Raw genomic sequence first — 20,339 nt, forward strand, 5'->3', positions numbered from 1 at the left:
GCCTGAGGCACAGCAGCACATGTCTTGCAGATGGTGATATCAGAGCCTTCATCAACCACTGACATCCTCCAGGCTCTGCTTGCTCACTTCAGCATATGTTAAAGCACATGTTCTGGCTACTGGGTAACCTGTGACCAGATAAATAGGTAGTAAAAGGGACCAAACCCAGCTTTCTTTCCACATGCAGGTTCCTAGGAAATGTCCTTCCAGCTTCCTGGGTACAGCTCTGGAAACAAGGCATGTATCAGCTCCAGCTGAAGCAATGCAGATTGCTGGATGTACTACTAAAGAGAGCAGCTCAGAGGCTGCCAGCTGTAAAATCCTATCCCCCACTGCAGCACTGTGGCCTGGTCCTGCTTCACTTAGGGCCCTGGCAGCAGTTCTCAGCACTGAGGCACTTGTTCACCCCACTGTGCACATCTTTATCCAAGTGTGTCCAGGGCAGTCAGGCTCGTCCGAAACACACAAAGGAGCACCAAGCCATCAGCTCAGTACATGCGGGTGAGGGGTAAGGCTGCAGTACAAGGGATTAGGCAGATCTGCCAACTTGTCCTTCTGGAGGGCAGGAAGGGGAGAGTCTCTGCCCATACAGACTCCTCCATCCCATGGCATCAGGACAGAGCACCCTGCTCCCTAAGAGAGCTGAAAGATCATCACTAACCAGGAAGACATATAAGGATGAATTTACATGGGAAAACACACTAATGTTACAGAATAGGCTGGTTCAGGAACAGCAGACTTGGAGTAAGATAAACCAGGACATCAATACCAGCAGAAGCAGCACTGGTAATGGAAACAGGATTCAGTCCTAGGCTTTTGTGAAAAGAGTCTAGGAAAGCAGAACCCATGTATGCCATGTGGTTCCAACCATTCTTACCTATAAATAAGCATTGCTGAGCTAAAATTCACCTCTTCAGCCTGCTTTACAGAATTAAATAGTGATTCCACAGTGCTCCTGCCAACGAGTCTGCAGAACCATAAAATGAGGTGCCAAGAGAGAAGAATACTCCCACAAACCAGCACTGCTACCCAGCAGCACATCTGGAGATGTGAGACTACCTGCAGCACAAAGCTGGGACTGGGTCTTGTGGAGATCAGGTAAACCACTGTAGGAGGCAAGTACTCATCTAAGACTCAAGTGCACTCATTTTTCTAGAAAGGAGAATCACTCCAGGAAATGATGTATTGATATACCATGAACATTAAAGGAGACTCTACAGTGGGGCTCTGAAGAGGGCAGAGTTGGGTTTCAAGGTATGAGCAGGGTTAGATTTAGGAAATCATCTGGCTCCCAGAGCAAGACTGGCAGGAACCTCAAGAGGTTGGCAGCCCATCCTCCTGTGCTAAGACAGGGGAACCTACAAGTGCCCTGTCTTTGGTTTATCTGTCCTTAAAGATCTCCTGCAATGCAGAATCCCAAGGCCTCCAAGCAGTCTGTTCATGTGCTTTGTTCTCCTCCCCATTAAAAAACTCTTCCCAACTGACTCTTTCATGATGCAGGGTACGCCCATCAGTTTTTGTGGTGCCTTCATGGACATGGATAACACGTGGCTCTGTTCCTCTTTTCAGGAGTTTCTTACACAAAGCTGGTGTTGTGATCTTCCTTAGTCACGAAGGAGAAAAAAATTCAAGCCAGATCAGAAGCAACAAAAGGAACCTGGCTGGTGGAACTCACTGCCACACAAAGAGACAGCAGCTACGAGTGCCCTGTGAGGACAGATAATGAGCCCTGTGTACAGATAACAGCTTTGCAGAGAGAAATGCCCTGTCCTGGGCATGAGCCAATCTCTAAATCAGCCCCTGGAACAAGCTGCTCTAAACCACCTGCACCTGTGAGTTTCCTGCACCTTCCTCTACAGTAGCTGATGTTGGTCCTGCTGAGGACAGGCCACATCAGCTCAGACAAACACTGCAGCAGTTCTTCTCTGCTTCTCACAGCTGCCCAGGGCACTTGGCAGGGAGGAATTTGGACCATGCTCTGAGCAATCAGTCTGACATGCCAAAGCATGACATTCTCCTGCAGAGCAATATGTGATGCTCTTGCTGCACCAGATCCCTTCCAGAGCATGTGATGGCCCAAAACAGATGCTTTGACTGCCCATACAAGCACGGGGGTGGACCCTTGGCTGCTGAGGTTTCCCAGCTCGTCATGGGCTTGGGTGCTCCCCTGAGTGTCTTACCAGCAGGCCAGTGTCACGCAGTGCAGCCTGGAGTTGGCACATCACTGTGTCTCTTCCACAGTTCACCCTGAAGGGCAGCAGCTATGTCTTGCAGCCTGACCTGCTCCTCCTGCTCATGCCTGCTGTCTGCTCAGAGAGGTTCCTCAGGCTGGAGATCAGCTTCTCAGTCTGCTGAAGAGAGACATACAGCTCACAACAGAAAACAGGCAGCCAGTCCTGCCCAGCAGCCTGCCTGCACATAGTGATGCCAAGCACTGCTTTGACCAGCCTTCAGGGCCATGCAAGACACTCACGCAGTTCAGCTGCACCATGAGGCTCCCCCCAAGATGCTGACTGCAGGCCAGGCTGGGTGACTGGTGGTACTGCAGTTAACGTGATTGCTCTCACCCCTGTGCCAGCCTCTGTCCTGGCACAGCCTTGCTCCAGGCTCACAGGAGGATTTTTGTGTCTTGGCTGAGGGACTTTCTACTGCACTTTGCATTCAGAGTTTTGTATTAGGAAAATCCATCCTGGCCCCGACAGTCCTGGGAGGAAGGAGAGAAAATCGCAGAGAAGCATTTCCCCCTTCCATTTCTAGAGGCTCCAACAGACCCAGACCCCAGGCACTGCCTCCTCCTGCTAGCCCACAAATTGCCCTCTTTATATCCTCTCCCATCACAGAAGTGGGCAGCTCAGGGGTAGCTGCCTTCAGCTGTGATGAGGGAGACAGCCCTGGAGAAAGCCCAGCCTCCAGCTGAGCGGAATGAACATGGAAACCTGGCCCTGCATCCGCAGCCAAGTGGGCACCAGGCTGGGCTGGATGATGAGATGTGCCTGGTGGCTGTGTGGCAGAGGGAACCAGTCCCTTGGGGCTCTGTGGACATCCACCCTCTCCCAGACACAACACATGTCCTTTCTTCCACCTGCAGTGTAAAGCCATGTCTTCTCTGGTGGCTGTCAGAGGAGGGAACGTGCCAGCGAGCTCTCCAGCCTCGGCAGGTCTGCAGGACCTGACCACCAGCCTGAAGCACCAGCAGGGTCCCTGGTATGATCACAGACCAGTCCTTTTGCTGCACAGCCTCAGTGCAGAGAAACCTTCCTGGCATGAACCAGAAGCACAGTCCCTCCCTCGCAGCTCCATTTTCCAAAGCAATGAGAGCAGTGTTCCTTGGAGCCCCTGCTACGATGATTTATCCAGGTCACGGTGAGGACAGCTGGCTAACTGAGGTTAACAGCTTTCTCAGTTTCATTTCAAAAAGACATTAGCATGGGGGCTGTATTAAACAACGATATGCCAAATCCTGATTCATTCACCAGGAGAGCTCATGATCAGGTGGGGGACTCAGCTGACAGGCAGGGCTGTTCTGCTAGCCTTTCCTAAAGGGCAGGACCATAACTCATGCTCCCAGTGCTAAATTGCACCTGACACACCAGGCAGAGGGCTCCTGGTATGTGCAGCCTGCTATAGGCACCCTGGGACTGTCAGCCCTGGGAGCACAAAACCATCCAGACAGCCCCAGAGCACCAGCCAGGCCCCCAAATCAGATTTATCAGCAACTTTGGCTGAAAATCCCACCTCAGCTCCCAGTTCAGGAGAGGCACTTGCCCTCTGTACTGCTTCGTGACCACCTGCTCCTGTCCCCAGTATCACTGCCTCAAGAGGCACTTGAGCTTCCAGTTCTGGTCTCTAGCCCCTTTCCTTGCCTGCCTCCTGCTCAGCTCCTTTAGCTTTAGCGTGCGCCAGCAGCCCCATGCCTGTTCTTGCTCTTTACGGTTTATCAGCATCCATCCAAGCTTTTCCAAAAGGGTTGTGGAGGTATCCGTGATAACATCAGCTGTACTTACTGGTCTGCAGATGCAGACTAGTCCTGCATCTGTTTTTGAGTCCTAGCTTGGTCTCAGTTAAGTTTCTGGCTCTCCCATTTCATCTCTCTCATACTGTGTGCACTAGCTGCTTACCAGCAGCTGCCCCTACTGATGGGCTCTTAAAACCTCATTTCCTCCTGCTGCTTGGGCCAGACTCTTGTTGCACTCTGCCAGCTGGAAAAGAAACAAACTCCTGAGATCAGCCACTCAGCCCCACTTTCGAGCACCAACATGCCAGCAGCGGAGCTTCCCTGCAAACCTGCTATACCTTCCCTGAGTGTGTGTAGCTCCTGCCCCTCTCCTCATCGTTTGTCCTGGAAGTACCTGCCTGGAGAGCGGGACTGGGCCAGTGCAGTCACCTCTGCTCTAGGCACAGTGTGATCAGCAGGGTCCCTGGCTGACGGGTGTGATGGTGGTGGTGGGTTCACCACGCCACCTTGTTCCACGCTGCACTGCTCTGCATGGACGAATGAAAGAACAGTGCTCTTGACATAAAGTACTTAAGAACTGAAGCAGACCAGATGCAAGGACTGCAGCAGTAAGGGCAGTGCAGTGCACCACATGCCTTTGGCCTTTGTCGCCTTTGCCTAGCTGCAGCAGGCACTGGTCACCCTGGTGTCTGAACCACAGGGGAAATCAAGGGAATGCTTTGCAGGCTAACAGGCCCAGTGCCGGCAGCTTCAGTTCCTCTGTGCACATTACAGTGCTGGTCAGATGTGTGTTATTCTTCCTTTTCCTCTCTGGCAGTGCATCCAAGGGACTGTGAGGCTTCAAAAGCAGTAGGAACTGACATGAAAAAGTTTGCACTCACCTTTCCCCTTCCTTCCCTTCTCTCTTCTGCTGTTTGGAGCTAAATCTACCTTCCCTGTCACAAGAGATGAGAGGTGAACAAGCAAAACATGTCCGCATCCTTCTCTGGTTGCAAGTGTTCCTTCAGGGGTCTGCTCCTTTTGTCCAGTTTTTCTCCCTCTCTGAAGAGTTTTTGCTCTCTGTCTATGCCCCAGCCAGCAAAACTGGCGTCAGGTTTGACTCTGCACCCTCCACATGTTGTCCCCTCCAGCTGTGCACACTGCAGCCCTCACCCTGCAGCAGCCCTCACTGAACCTGCCGGCTGGCGCTGCCCCTCCAGGGCCAACCTTCATAGGCCCCTTCTCCTCAGGACTAAATTCTGCAAACTCTCCTCCCTCCTCTTGCCTTTGGGCCAGTTCCCTGTGCTGCTGTTTTCCAGGCTCCATGGGGAAGCACTTTAGTGCACTGGAGGAGGTGGGAGCAAAGTGATTGAAGACCACAGTAAAGAAGCAGCAAGGGGAAAGAGCCATGAAACATTTTGCTGCCTAGGACTGCTGTGCAGCCATGCAAAGTCAAGGGCATAAAGAGAAAACACCGAGAGCTTTGAGCCCCCGCTGCAGAGGACAGAAGCATTCCCAACTATTTCGTAAGGGCTGTGTATGAACAGCAGGCCCAGTGCCATGCTGCTGTTTTCCCTTCTGCAAGCTCTTATGGGTGTCATCAGCTTCACATGGATGATGGCTTTGCACCAGGGATATATGTGTCAGTTGGTACAAGAGCAGAAGGAGGAAGTGCTGATAGTGGGGAAAAACACAGAGGAGTGAGTTGTGAGAAATACAATTTGCAGGGACAGGAAAGTGACTAATACCTAAGTGAAAAGATGCTCCTAGGCCAGAAGAGACTGTGAAATGGGTACAAAAAGTGAGGAAAAACTAAGCACTGCAGACTGGGATGGTGGGAAGATTCTGGCACAGAGGATAAAGCACAAGGGGCAGGTCAAAAACCAGGGTGTTCTCCACCGAGCTCCCTTGGCCCACCAGGACTGTGGAGATGGAAAAGTGGTCCTGGAAAGGGGCAGTAGCTCTTGACAGAAGTTGGGAGGGATGGAAACAAGGGGAGATTTTGGCACCGCTGGAGAAGATGGGAGAAGAGATCATGCACAGTCAGATGGGTTTGGAGATGTGACAGATGGGAAGGTGTGCTCTATTTTCAGTCAAACTCTGCCCTTCCCTGTAACTCCACAAATAACAGAAGTGAAAGCAACAGAACAAACAGAAGTATGGTGAAGAGCAACAGAGATGGTTTAGCATTGGGACAGCTTCCCTGTTTTTTTTTAAAAAAAGACTTCTGTTTGGAAGAGGGATGATGGACAAAACATGACAGAGGTCTATAAAATCATGAGTGTCATACAGCAGGTGAATAACAATGATTACTCATGGTCTTTTCCAATAAAACACCGAACAGAAATGATCAGGTAACAGGTTCAAAATAAAAGGAAGTGGCTCTGCATCCTATGCACAGTTAAGCAGTGGAATTCCCTGCTGCAGCTGTTAAACATGAAGACTTCAGCTTAGGCTCAGGAAGCCCCTTAACCACAGATCCCCAGAAGGTGGGAAAGCATCTTGGGGCAATATCCCCTGTTTTTCCAAGGGGACAGACACTGAGCTAGGTGGAGCACCGTTCCAACCCAGAACGGTGTTATGTTTGTATGTATCAGGACTTGATGTTCAGTACTTTACTTGGGAGTTTTGAAAGAGAAAGTTTGGACCTGGGCTGTCATATCTGTCACTGTTAACACCAAAACCAAGCAGCTAGACTCAGCTGAACTCAGTACCAACAAAAAGAAAAGGAAAAGGAAAAGGTAGAGGAAGAGGAAGAGGAAAGGCAATAAGACAGAGTAATTATAAGAAAGAGAAGTATGATTCCCACCCTCCCATGCTCTCCCTGCAGAAAGACGTATGCACATCAGTACACGGACACACGTATACACACACAGAAAGAAATGCAGGCATGCACTGATACATTCGCAGATTCATTTGTCCTCCCCCATTCATGCACACAAACAGACAAATGCACACAACCTCCCGGCACCCAGCCTTCACTAGTGGGCAATCTGAAAACAGGCTTGCAGCAAGCACTTCTGCCCACACACTGCTCTCTGTCTACACACACACACACACCCACCCACGCATTGAGAACAATGGATGACTTGGCAGTAGAAGGAATATCTGGTTATGTTCCTTCAAAGGCAATGAACATACCTCATCACCAACAAATGAAGTGAAACAAAGCATTTCCACTTTGAATGATAAGAGAAAAAAACCCCAAATTCTGCAATGCTGCCCTCATTCTGGAGAAACCAGCTGTGCTGAGCTCATTCCTGCTATCCATCATGCTGGGACATGATACTCCAGTATCAATTCCTAGCTGGTTTAGTCTCCAATTGGCTGAGAATATTATCAAGTTGTTAAGATAGACAAAAGAATTCTCTGACTTATGGGGTGCTGAGACAGATTAGAATTGGGTACCATGGAGGACAGATGCAGGTTAAGCAAGTAATCCTGTAGTGTGCAGCAGCAGTGGCTGCACGGATTTTCAGACCAGCCCTCTTCAGGTCCAAGAGTCTGCTTGCCATATGGATCTAAATGACAGCTGTGGTCAAAATCCGGTCACAACTACAGGTGTCTGAGTGGACACCAGTGGATCCCAGCCTCTCTGGCTGAGGAGACGGGGGAGTGGCGCTCTCTCCCAAGCCAGGTTCATATGCAGAAGGAATATGCTGCCTGAGCACACAGTTTGACTCCTGGCAGCTTCTGAAACACAGGGATCTGAAGAGAGGAGCCATAGCAGGGCAGGGGACCATGCAGATATGGCAAAGAGGGAAGCACTGGCACAAACGCTGCCTAGCAGGCCTCCTGAAAGGTCTGCAGAGCAATCAGGATATTCCCATCCTAAATGGCTGCGTGTCCTGCAGCAAACTCAGGATTTCATCCACAGCAGCATAGCTCAACAGATCTGAACAACCTCGTCTCATGCCACTGCTATCACCAGCTAGGACAGCACTGTCTGGCAGGCTTGGTCTCCCTCCTGCTCTCCACTGGCCACCCCGTTCCCTTCTCCGAGGGCCGGTCAGCAGCAGGACACAGGGATCGACATCCAGGACGTCTGCTCATTGCAGCAGACACACCCTCGAATCAAGGGCAATCCGAGCGCCTGTTTGTGGTCAGCAGAGCCGCAGCTGCCTCCCTGGTTCTCTCGACTTTCCCCTCCTCACTGGGAGTTTACAGACTACGCTTTTGAATCTTTAGCCTTTCCTTATGCTCTCATTTAAATGAGAATAGTAGAATATCACTGTTACTGTGAATATATGAAATAAAGTTCCTAGCCTGGCCCACCGAGCCAGAGTGGACTGGCATCTGCCCCTACCTGCTTCTGAGCTTCCTCCTGCGGCTGGTGGCTGGCATCCAGGTCCTGGCTGAGCTGCTGGATCCGGCTGCATTTCTGCTCCAGGTCTGCCTGCCTCTCCTCTCCCTCTGCTTGGTCTGCAGTTGATAGATCCTCTGCTCTTGAGCATCCAGCTATTGACCCGCCCAGGGAAAGAAAGAAAAAATGGAAAAAAAATCAATTAATACTAAACGGCTTAACAAAACCCCGAACAGCACAGACCTGATGCTGCTGGGGGTGGGGATTGTCGGGAGGAGACACCCCCCACACACATGAGCTGCAAAAACCTGATGTTCTGGGGACAGGAAGCCAATATGGTAGGTGTGATCTGACATGCACGCCAGCGGCAGCAGGGATATGTCCAACTCGGGAAGGCAGGGAGACAGCAGCACCTGGGTACCTGCCTCTCTGCGCACAGAGGAGGTGTCAAACCGTCTGGGCACAGGAGGCAAAGAGAACAACCGAGCAAATGCAAAGTTGTGATAACTAATAAATAAATAACTAAATAACCAGCTCCTGATCCAGCTACATGTTGCAGCTCTACACTCACCTACCCTGCTCTAAAGATGCCTCCATACATGTCCTCTGGTGGCAGCTGTCCATGGAGGAAAGGGAGCGCGGTAGCTCGCAGCCAGGCCGTCCCTGCTGTCCCCAGGACCAGCAGCGGGCTCTGCGCTCTGCATTTTCGCCTCTCAGCGCTCCAGCTGTAGAGTTTGTCAAGGAGGGAGCAGGAAAGGCTCACGAATGTCAGCCAAAGAGCAATTAGCATGACAAGACTAAAGTACTGATCCACTAACGCTAACTGTGCTGCTGGGGCTCTGCAGTGGGGCAGGTCCCCTGCCACAAACCCCGATGTCTCTGCAGTGGGCACCTCGAAGATGCTGCTTGCTGTCTTCAGACAGGCGCGAGGAGCAACAGCAGTTGGGGATGCGGGTGCAGGAGGGAGCAAGGGCTGCGTGTGGCTCCTGCCCCTGGTTGTGACAGGGAGGCAAGAGAAAATGCCGAATATGTATCCCAGAAGTTGGTATTGTTGTTTTTTTAAATTCAGCATTGAGAAATCCTCTTAACTGTGCAAGTGCTGTCGGCCAGGAGCCATGTGATGCCTTGCCATGACGAAGGGTCCTACATGCAGTAAAATGACCCCTGCAGGCGAAACCAGCTTTTCCTGCTCATGGATGACTGGAAGCATCCTTGTTTTACGAAGAAATGGACCATCCAGAGCTACTTGAAAACACTAATGAGACGACGCACAGGACACAGACACCACAGAGAGCTCGCAAAGGCTGGACCGAGAGCAGTGCCTAGCCACTGTGCCCAGAGGTGTAGGGACAAGGTAGCACATGCAGAGAACAGATCTCGAGCAGAGATCTAGCACATTTCTTCCCCTGCAGTAGGTCCCAGAGAGGTTATAGGGGTGTACCACCATGAGAGTCTCCTCCTAGGACCAGGAAAACCAAAGGTCCAGACAGCTCCGTAAGCACTGAGGTGCCCAAGTCTCCGTGCCCGAGCTTCGTGTCCAGACCTGCCCCTGGCACCCCAAGCTCCTGCTATCGAACACAGGTGCAATTCACCGGTCCTGAAATCAAGGACAAAAAGGGTCAAATGATGGGAGGGAGGGGTGCTGCAAGCCCAGCAGCCAGCCGTGCAGGGTCTCATGATACCGCACCTGGCGGGGGCCACCTCAGCGCATCCTTCAGCGCTTCGGCATGCCCAGGTGCAGGACCTGCCTCGCCACCTCCGTCTCGCTGCGCTCGGCGCCAGCGGGGAGCCCTCAGACGAACGTCTCCCAGGAGCTGCTCTGGTCTGGGACGTGTCGCTGTGTCTGGCCACCGGCGCTGCTGCCTCCAGCCCTGCCTGGGCTCCCCTGTCCGCCTGCGCCCCGCTGAGCTGGGCCGGACCCTGCCGGCACCGCCGGGGATGTCCTGGAGCATGCACAGAAACCAAGGGGCGTAATTACCGTTTGCTAACTGCCTTACTGAACCTGGAGAGAATTTCGATTTTAATTAAATGCTAACTGATTAGTAAAACTTATTTATTGAAGACTGTCACCTGGCTGTCAACATTCAATAAATACATTAATAATCAATTTGCATGTAATTAACATAAAGTGATGTTAATGTCTAAATTAAAGCTGTACTGGAGACATTGCTATCGGCACAGTGGCCTGCACTCCTCCAAGCCACATTCTGTATGCGCGTCACCCATTCACACGCACAGCGACAAAGGTTACAGCTGTCCCCCCACACCAAATACAATAAGAAAGCGTTCAAATTCTGAGCGGATCTAGGCGTGTGTACGTGTGCTTGTCTGCCTGTGCGCTGCAGGGGCAGAGAAGAACGTCTTTGTGTTGGATACAGGGTCCAGCAGCTACCGCTGTGCTGAGCAGCAAAGCACGTGCCCAGGCGTCGGGTTGGCCACACCGGCTGGCAGCAGACGCACAAGGCTGCCAGACGCTCGGGTCCTTTCTGTTCTGCCTGCAATTACGCCTGGCCACCATTGCAACAGGCAAAACTGAATGTCAGAGACATCCTACAAATTCTCTGCTTTGTTTTAACACAGATTTATCTGCCTCTGCTTAAGCCAGGAAGAGCCCACGCGACTCCTGCACGGGGGGTTCTCCCAGTATTCGCTAAAGAACAGAACAAGCGCGAAGGCGCGAGGGCCTTTTCGCCAGCCGCCGGGCACAGACAAGGCTCGCGCGCTTTTCCTATCTGCATGGGGCCAGGCTGCCCGGCTGCGAGGGCGACACGCTCTGCACAGCGACCTGCAAGCCTGGGGCCGGGGCGCCGTGTCCCCCTCGCATCCCCAGCCAAAACGCGCGCTGCAGGCCAGACCTGCTCTGCCCAGCTCAGAGGGCAGACGATCCGGGGGGCTTCCCGGGAGGTGGGAAAGGCGCAGCCAGAAGCCCGCTGCGGTCCAAGTCTGGAGCGCAGACAGACCACAGCTGCCGTACGGCGATGACGATGAACAACGAGACGATGTGAAGCAGCGAAGCAGCTAGGGAATGCTTTTTTCCCTCCCCGAGAGCGCAAGGAGCAGAAGCACATTTAAAATTCACACATGGCGTTACTTCCGTGCAAGTGGCTCAGGGATCTCCGCTGCCTGCCAGTGCTGGGGCCGGCAGCTCGCCAGCCGGAGAGACGACGGGCGGCTGGGGCAGGCGCCGCACTGGGCTCCAAGCGATGGTGGGAGCTGGGGCGTGCTCGGGGCCGGGGGTCCTCGGTGCAGCGACTGGCTGCGCAGCCCAAGGGCTTGGGGCTCGCAGAGCCTCGTCCGCAGGGCTGCCGCGATAGGCCGGCGACGGAGGAGCTGACAGCTCCTTGGGGTGCGCGGTAACCCCCCCCCCCGAGGGCAGCGGGATTTGGAAGGGGAGCAGTCCTCGGGTGCGCGGGTCGGTGAGGCTCCCTGCAGCTCCCCGCACAGAAACACCCCGGCAGCAGGGCACATCGCGCGGCTGCGTACAGCAGTGCTGCCCGAGACTGTCGCCTCGGCTCGGGGAGGAGCCCACCTTCCTCCGTCCCCGCACAGACCAGGGAGCGATTTGCTTGCAGCAGGAAAGAAGGTGGCATGTTTAGGGTGAACATCCCCCACCCCCACCTCTTCTCCTCTCATTTAAGTGGAATCAATTGTGCCATTTCTGCTTTGCTTTTCAAAAGCAATTACTTTCATGTCATTTCTACAGACATTCACGGAGAGCGAGGGAGCGAGGGCTTGATTATCCCCCCTCCCATCCCCGTCCTGTGGCTTCCGCAGTGGCGGTGAAGTATTAAATTAAATGAGGTGTCTATGGAGCAGCGATGGTTTCAGGTCAGAGGCGCTATGGAAAGCTGTATGCTGCACTGCTCCTGTATATGTAAATGGATATATTAAAACCACTGATGTCAACTTGCAGCACTCATCTCTTCTGCTCTCGGGTGATCAAAGCTGATTGCAGAGGCAATTACTGCAAAGGAAAAGAAAATCACGGCCTCCTGCTCATCCCTGAGCTACCGGAGTTTAATTGCTTAGTGTAGCTGAAGCTGCCTCTGCGTCTCCCTGGTGTGCACGTGCGTGTGCGGGAGCAGCGCACGCCGTGAGATGCAGGCAGGAGCGGACATTTTGGGGATGGGCAGTAAGGAGCACCCCAAGCAGCGGAAGACCACAACATGAAAAACAGTGATGCTCAAAAATGAATTAAACCACTACAGCAGGCATGGCTGTATCTTAGCAAGCCACTAGATCGATAACAGGGAGAAAATCAGGGCAGCATAGCACGTGCCCACTAAACAGCCTCTCTCCTTCCCTGCTCCCTAGTCCTCGAGTCACACTCAGAGTTCAACCTTTTGCAGGCAGGAGCTGATCAGGCTCCCAAATTCTTGGGATGCACATCGGAATCGTGACCTGTTTCACGGCCAAAGCAGGCGGAGAGGAAGGTACTGTGCCTGCCCTGGGAAGTCCCGATGTGCCGCGTCCCTGCCGTGCGGGCGCCAGCGAGGCGCAGGACATCTCGATTCAGGCACAGCACTTGACCGAGATGCAACTGGCACCATCTGGGGAACTGGCTGGAGCTGTTGAGCTCCATCCGGCCTCTGCTGCAGCGGGCAACGCGCTGCCGGCAGGACGTCGACTGTGTGGTACCTGCTCCACGCGCTGTTAACTCAGACGCTTCTTGCAGTGCAGCGCGGGGAGCCGGGCTCCAGCCAGGCGCCTCCTCCCGTGCGCGAGCCTCCCGGCCTCGCTCTGCCCCGCCGCTGCAGACCAGCACCCGAGCGGCGAGCACTGCACGCTGCGTGCACGCGGTCCCAGCGGGGCTGCCAAACGCAGCCTCAGGACTGCGTTAGGAGGGGGCGGGAGGTCAACAGTGTGGGGCAAACGGAGGACCCACCTGTCGGCCCGAGACAGGGATACGTTTTTGGATGAAATACTGTCAGAGGAGCGCCAGCTGGCCTCATCACCCTGCGTCCAGCTGAATGGCTGCGGGACCCGAGCAGCCCGACCCGGCCTCACTCACGTGCCTGGTGCCTGGTCTCGGACACGCACCACCAGCGAGCTTGTTATCATTATCTCCCACTGCTGCCAGGAACACTGGTGCAGACTAGTTCCTGACGTGGGGCTCAAAGCAGGCCTAGATATCCCCAGGTAGAAATCCACAAGCCCCGCCAGCTGTCCTAGGCAGACAACACCTGCGACGGGCGAGACAAGGCCAGCAGAAGGCTCAAGTCACGCAGACGTTCATGGTCACGTGCGAGCAGGGGTTTTCAGGACGGTGAACACATGCAAATCCTGCCCACATACTGTGTCCATACTAGGGAACACAAGATGCATTAAGACCTGTTAGTAAACACGTGTTAGTAAGCACACGTTGAAGCTCTGCTTTGTGCTGCAGGTACTGACAGCCGCACCGCTGCTGTGCAACGTCTACAAAGCGCCACGCTGGCCGGGCCACGGGCAGGTTTGTGGTGCACAGCTGTATTGGATCAAATCACTCCAGCACCGGGTGAAACAGTAAGGTAGAAGCTTAAGATAAGACCCTCTCCCCGTTCAGACAACGTGATGCTTTTTGGAGGACAACAGGAGAGCCAACGGCTTTGGGGAGCCTGGCTTGCCTCCCGTGGAGGCCATCATCCAAGAACGGAGGGGAACAAACTGCTTGCATAGGACAAAAGCAGCCGTCTTTCCTGCGGGAGGGGGAAAGACCTGGCTGCAATGCATGGCCAGAACAAAACCCAGCACCAATTCCCTTCCCAAAAGCAGAGGAATGGAGATGCCTGACACCGAGGGCAGAGCTGCCAGGCCATGACTGAGTTTGGGAACCTGCCTCAAGCCCCAGACAGCCAGTGTTTACAAAATTACAAATGCCAAGTTACATTCTCTTCTGAGTTTCGACCCTTGATTTCACTTCCAAACCTTCCTCCTGAAGCTTTGGAAGGCAAACTGGATTTTTTTTTTTTAACGACAAACAAAGGCTGAGACTCCACTGTTACTGCTTGACTCTACCTGGAGCTTCAGGACAAAACAGCAGATCATGCAACCCAGAAGCAAACCGTAGGACCTGCTCAGAGTGCGGGACGCTGGGGCTGGCAGTGCCTGCCCGGCCCCGCGCTGCCCGCCGGTGGCTCTGCCGGGCACTCGCCTCCACTCCTGGTGGATCTGAATTCCCAGCCCACGGACGTGGCTCTTCCCTGTGAGCCGCCTGTCTCTTTTTGTTTAGCCGGGAGTGCTCAGAACCCTTCCCCCACCGCCTTCTCCACGGCTGCTGCTGGTTTCATTCAATTCAACACTTGAGGGAACTGCAGATGAAATGTCTCTGAATCTAAATTGCCAGCGATAGATCTAACAGCCCTTTCCCTCTCCCCCCCGGATGCTCTCCGACTGCATGCTGGAGCACATCGCCTCTGCCTCGCTTGGTGCGGCTGCAAAACGCTGGCACGAGGACAGGAGCCGAGCAGCAGGACCGCAGCGCTCATGCCGCCCTCCCTTGCCCAGGTACACGGCAGTGTGCACGCGTGAGCCGTGGTGCTGCCGTAGGGGACGGGCTATAAATGATGGGGCAGAGGCAAATTCTGCCACAGCAGCACCCCGGTGCAGCAGACCCTGCGTGTGCACGTTACGCTGCTCACGGTGACGTGCACGGGGCACCGCTGGCAACGGCAGCGCCTGCACTTTGCACTGCACAGCCGCTTGCCACGGCCTCCCAGGTCTCCTGCGCGCAAACGGGCGACATCCCGAGCTGAGGCCAGGCGGCTGCAGCCTCGGTGCTGTGCACAAACCTCCGGATGAACCCCAGGTCGAAGGCGCTCTTGAAGCACTCATGGTCGGGGGCAAATCCTCATGGGGCCTTTGCAATCAGTGCAGGAGTGCTGCAAGGGCCGCCGGGGCTCGCCGGGATGGCGAGGATGTCATCCGTGTGAGTGGGAACTGCTTCGCATCAGCCCGAGCAGACAGGAAACCTGCTTTCCCTTTGTGGGGAAACGGTTCTCACTGGTCATGCTCTTGGCAGTGCCGGCGCACCCCAGCACAGACATGCTCCACACCGGAGTATGCAACTCCACGCGGGCAAGGGCACGGGAAAGGACAGGGGACGTCCACAGGGCTGGGTCCGGAGGGATCCGGCACCGTTCTTGCAGAAGGTGGGCACCTCCCTCGCACGAACCAAGCTGCTCGGGAGCAGGGGCTGCATCCCCAGTGCGGGTGGTCGCCCGTCTCCTGCACCCACGGAGGAGCTGTGCCACCAAACCCGGCCAGGACCAGCGCAAGCGGCTCCCAGGTCGTCCTAAGTGGGGAAAGCTCCCCTGGCCCCGCTGCTCCTTCCCGTGCGACCACATGGCGCAGCTCCCGGCACAGGCTCTGGCTGGAGAGACAGCGGCCCCGTGCCCCACTGTGCCCTTGCTCCCGCGGGAGCTGGCCGGCGCGGGCTGGGGAGCGGAGCCAGGCTCCGCTGAGGGAAGCCCGGAGCCCCTCCATTCCCGCCTGAACGGCCTTTCGCTTTGTCCAGCTCAACGTCTGCTGATTCGCGCGTCTGGAAAAGCTTTGACTAAACCTCCTAATTTTCGGCTAAGCTTTTTCTTTCCACAGGGCAAACCCTTGAGCTGACAGCACAGAAAAGTGGTCAAAAGGAAAAATAACAAGGCAAAGAGGAAGGAGGGGTAACAGCTGGGAGATGCCGAGGAATTAAGAGCTCGAAGGAGTCGCTCCGCGGTGCAGGAGGCTCTGGCTCACCCGAGCCGCCGCTAGCGCTGCCCACCAGGTGGGGGCTCGGTTCGCCTCCCGGCCCTTGGTCCGCTCCTTGGCAGAGGCAGAAAGCAGAGCTTTCGGTCTCTCGGCACGGCCGCAGAGGTGCTGGGTCTGGCGCGCTGCGTGCACGCTCACGGCTGCCGTTGTGCTCACGCGGCAGCTCCCTGCCGCGCCGCACTGCACCCGCGCGGGGCCCTCGGAGGGAAGCTCCACCAGCAGGACCTTTCTCCACCCTGCACCTTGCCAGGAGGACGGGTGGAGCCAGGAGGAGACTGGAGAGATTAGCCGTCCTCTTCTCGGACTCAGCAAAGACGCCTCGCCTGGGCTTTTCATCAACACCAACCGGGCTCTGCCGGGCGACACCCAAACCATTCCCTGACACTGAAAACAGCCTGGATGCAGAACTACAGCTACTGGCACACAGACACACAGAGAACTGCCATCACCTGGGTAACGGGGAAATTAAATGCTTTTTGCCCTTTGGAGGCAGAGGAAAATATTACAATGTAGGCTGAATATAACTGGCACAATAAATATTTTCTGAGTTTAGAGACAGAAAGTGTAAAACAATAACTATACAAGGTAGGAATTACTTCATTAATTGCAACTGTCTGTTAACCTTGAAACCTAAGGACAACAGCCTAAAAATGTCAACACTGTAATTTCACTATTTTAAGAAAAAGTCTAGTTAGTGTGTTCCTTCCATAACCATAAATGACACCCATTTCCACTCAGATATTAAGAAACCCAACTGATCTCTATCTTGCTCCCCAAGTCCTCCACTTTTAGCTGAAACTCATTCATAATGTACAGATGGTCAGTATAAAAATCTCCATCATAATGAAAGCATATGTTGAGAACAAAAGCAAATAAATGGGGAATAAAAATAAACATACCAAGAGGCACCATGCTGACTTCATTAAAGATTTTCATATTCAATTAAAAGAAAATCTGCCTTTGGGTATCTGTCATAAGAACAGAGTCCTGCTGTGGAATCCACTGCCTGTCTGGGATCTGTAACAGAGCCATCCTCAGTGGTATCTGTGCTCCCAGATGGGGCCTGGATGTGACTGTCGACTGGTCTCAGTGCAGACTGGTGCCTCACCCCGCTTGTGGCTGAAATGCATTCGGGGCTCCGCAGTGCGGAAGCAGGACATGCGTCGTGCATGGTGCATCTGCCTCTGGAGCAGCAGGAGTGTCCGAGGAACCCATGGAGAGATGGGGGATCCAAGGGACCAGGAGCCGCAGAGCACAGCACCCGGGTGCTGCAGTGAGCTCCGTCCCGCTGGCCCAGTGAGAACCGTAGGTACTATTACTGTTTTCACAAACTAGGAAACTGAGGCCCAGAGAGGTTTCAGTGACTTGCGCAAGGTCACACCGGGATTCAGCATGGCTTTGCACAGCGGCTGGCTCCCGCCCCAACCGATCCGTCACACTGCGTTGGCCTTAATACACATTAAAGAATACAACTGAATGGGCATAATGGAGACTTGAAAGAATGCCTCACGCGACTGAAATATTAACATACTGCAGGACAGTTCCTCAGAGGAATGATACTAACTACACAAGGTCGAGCCATTGTGCAAAACAAGTGCAATGAGTACAGCGTGAAATGAACTCAGTTAAACCACAAGCTCTACAGTGACTGCAAACACAAATAGAAAACATAATCAGATTTCTAAGGACAAGCATGAAAGCAGGAGCAAGTAGAGGGAAAAACTAGGAAGACACAACATGAGGTGCAATCAGCAAGGGAAATCAAAAGTACCAAGGAAACATTTACTGGAAAGACCAAAAAAATGTGTTGGCTTGCTACTCAGCAAAAAAAGTACAATTATTGACATATGATGCTAAGAAGGCCAAAATCTTTCATAGCATCTTGCTCCAGTCTTGTCTAAAAAGGTCAACAGCAAGCAGATGGCTATCACAGTTAATTCCAAGGACAACAGGGAAGATCTCAGGCTCAAACAGGAATGGAATGGAGTTATAAGTTAGATATTTTCAAACTACCTGGGTCTAAGGAATCACAGTGTAGGATTTGTAAAGAGATGCCTGAAGTCATTTCAGAGCATTTAAGACCTCATGAACTATTGGAAGACTGACAAAGAGCAAACACGGCATCTGCCTTTAAAAAGAGGGAAAGGGAAAAAGGAGCCAGAGAATTATAGACCAGCCAGCTTAAATTCAGTTCCTGGAAAATAAGTAATTAAACAATCTGTAAGCACCTGAAAGATAACAAGGAAATGGGTAACAAGCAACATGTTTTTTTTAATAACAAATTGTCTCTGACCAATCTAATTTCCTTCCACAACATGGTAACAGGTTGCAGATAGAAGAGATACACCAGATGTCATATTCCTTGACCTTAGTAAAGTTTCTGATGCTGGCTCACAGTGTTCTTGCAAGCAAGCTAAGGAAACATGATCTAGATAAAACTACTATAAGATAAGATACCAAGGTACCTTTGGTGCAAAACTTGGAGAACTATATCATATGAGTAGTTATCAATGATTCACTTTCAAAATAGAAAGATGCACCTAAAGCTTTTGAAGGATTAGCTCTTTTTTTTTTTTTTTGTGCTGGGCAATATTTTCATTAATGGTGCAGGTGATGGAATGGAGATTGTTAGTTACACTAGCAAATAAATCTGGGTGAAACTGCAAGATTACTGGGTGACAGGATTTAAAATCTCCTCATAAATAGGAGAAATGAGCTGGAGAATAAAGTAAAATTCAACAGAGACAAGTACAAAGTCTACACAGATGGGGATCTCTGCTGCACATATAGAGAATGAATAGTTGCTTGGTAGGAGCTTGAGATGGAGCTAGTATTACTGTGGATCCATATGAACACAAGCCAACAATATTGCACTGTTGTGAGAAAGAAAAATGTCATACTGGATGCATGAACAGGATATAGCCTACAAGACATGTGAAGTCATCTTCATGCTTGATCCCCAGCTGAAGCTCTGTGTCCAGTCTGGGACACTGTGCTTCAAAGGATTAGTAGAGCAGCTGGATAAACCCCAGTGGTGAACAGTAAGAATGAACTCAGATCTAAAAACATGACTCTTAAGGGAAGAGTGAAGGAGTTCATATTATTTAGCCTGAAGAAGGAACAACTGAGGGAGACATCTCTTCAGACAAATAAAAATACGACTCTTGCAAAGAGAAAGAGTATAATCCTTTCCCCCTGCTAATGATGGATTGCACAAATAGTGACAAGCCTAAACTGTATCAGGTAAGAGATTAAGAAAAACTTTTTAGGGGAAAGGATAGTTAGAACTGGAATTAATAGTTTAGGGCTGTGGATCTGTGAGGTTGTCATCGTCATAAGCCTTTAAGAATAGATTATACACAACACCTGTCAGGAATGACACTTCAGTGTATGAGGGTGGATAGGTAACTCCTCATGGGCCTCTTCTAGCCCTGCTTTTCTGCCTTCCTATACCCATGTGAGAAGAACATGCTTTCTAAGTAGGTACAGCTGAGGTACTTGCTGAAAAGGCTCAAGCTCCTGAAAACTAAGCCCCAGAGAAGGGGGGCCAGAGCTACCTGCTTACAGGAAGGCAAGTAGTTGATACTCCCCTAACCTTGACTTTTACAAGAAATTCTGTATCAGAGCGAAATCAAACGCCTTTGTGCAGAGCAAAGAGAGTCTGCTTTGACAGCTCAGCGAGTGCATGAGCCAGAGCAAGCCTGGTTTCTACTAAAGTAAGCTCCCAGACGACGTCACTTGCATGTGAGATGACCTCAAGTATCACAAACTCAGAAATGCCTCCTCTAATTACAGATGCCATTTTAAAATGCTCAGGACAGTTCATTCAGGATTGCTGAAGATGCTTCTTCAATGAGATCTCTCAGACTGCCTGGAGCTGTTACAGGATGAGAAACACACCCTAGTTCTCAATATGCAGGGTGCTATGAGACAGTAAGATCATTGGTAGTCTCTGCAATAGCCTTGTCTATGTTGTCCATAAGTCCAAGGAATGCATGTGACCTTAACTGTTAATGCGAGCACTAAGTCAGTGTGCTGCCATGCAAACTGCAGCACAGGACACAGAGCTGTGCTACTCACCCGGAGAACACGTTCCAGTACAACATCCAGGATATCAAAGAGCTCATTGGCTTCTAGAGTTTCCTACTGCATTTCAAAAGGATTCCACGGGTTGTTTTGAGCCTGGATTCCACAATTATAGAAGAAGTCTCATTCATGATCTGCAGAAATTTAGATGCCTCTTTTTGCAGTTTTCCTTTTTCTCCTTGAGGCTTTTGCAGCTTGATTGGAACAGGAGAGGGTTGTCATCCAGGAAGACCGGGGAATGTGTCCAGCAATATGCTCCCAAGATAGAGCTGAAGCTTTGGGTTT

The 20,339-nt window shown here is 52.3% G+C and overlaps 1 protein-coding gene across 22 annotated transcripts in view; it reads right to left on the minus strand.

Moving 5' to 3' along the window:
* The window catches only part of LOC106498818 (uncharacterized), a 131,070-nt gene that overhangs the window by 13,209 nt on the left and 97,522 nt on the right, over window positions 1-20,339 (minus strand). For 13 of the 22 annotated variants that reach the window (XM_067302286.1, XM_067302289.1, XM_067302293.1 and 10 more), the window contains 7 exons: window positions 9,925-10,180; window positions 8,813-9,834; window positions 8,546-8,693; window positions 8,241-8,392; window positions 4,837-4,890; window positions 2,474-2,704; window positions 2,181-2,351 (listed from right to left, as the gene is read on the minus strand). In XM_067302286.1, coding sequence (XP_067158387.1) covers window positions 2,662-2,704; window positions 4,837-4,890; window positions 8,241-8,392; window positions 8,546-8,693; window positions 8,813-9,309 — 894 coding nt within the window. In that variant the 5' untranslated portion in view covers window positions 9,310-9,834; window positions 9,925-10,180 and the 3' untranslated portion in view covers window positions 2,181-2,351; window positions 2,474-2,661. Of the gene's footprint in view, window positions 1-2,180; window positions 2,352-2,473; window positions 2,705-4,836; window positions 4,891-8,240; window positions 8,393-8,545; window positions 8,694-8,808; window positions 9,835-9,924; window positions 10,181-20,339 lie in introns of all 22 variants that reach the window. The other 9 variants (XR_010885267.1, XM_067302297.1, XM_067302298.1 and 6 more) reach the window with 9 other exon arrangements.

Source organism: Apteryx mantelli, chromosome 10 (genome assembly GCF_036417845.1).
Source record: "Apteryx mantelli isolate bAptMan1 chromosome 10, bAptMan1.hap1, whole genome shotgun sequence".
NCBI lineage: Eukaryota > Metazoa > Chordata > Aves > Apterygiformes > Apterygidae > Apteryx > Apteryx mantelli.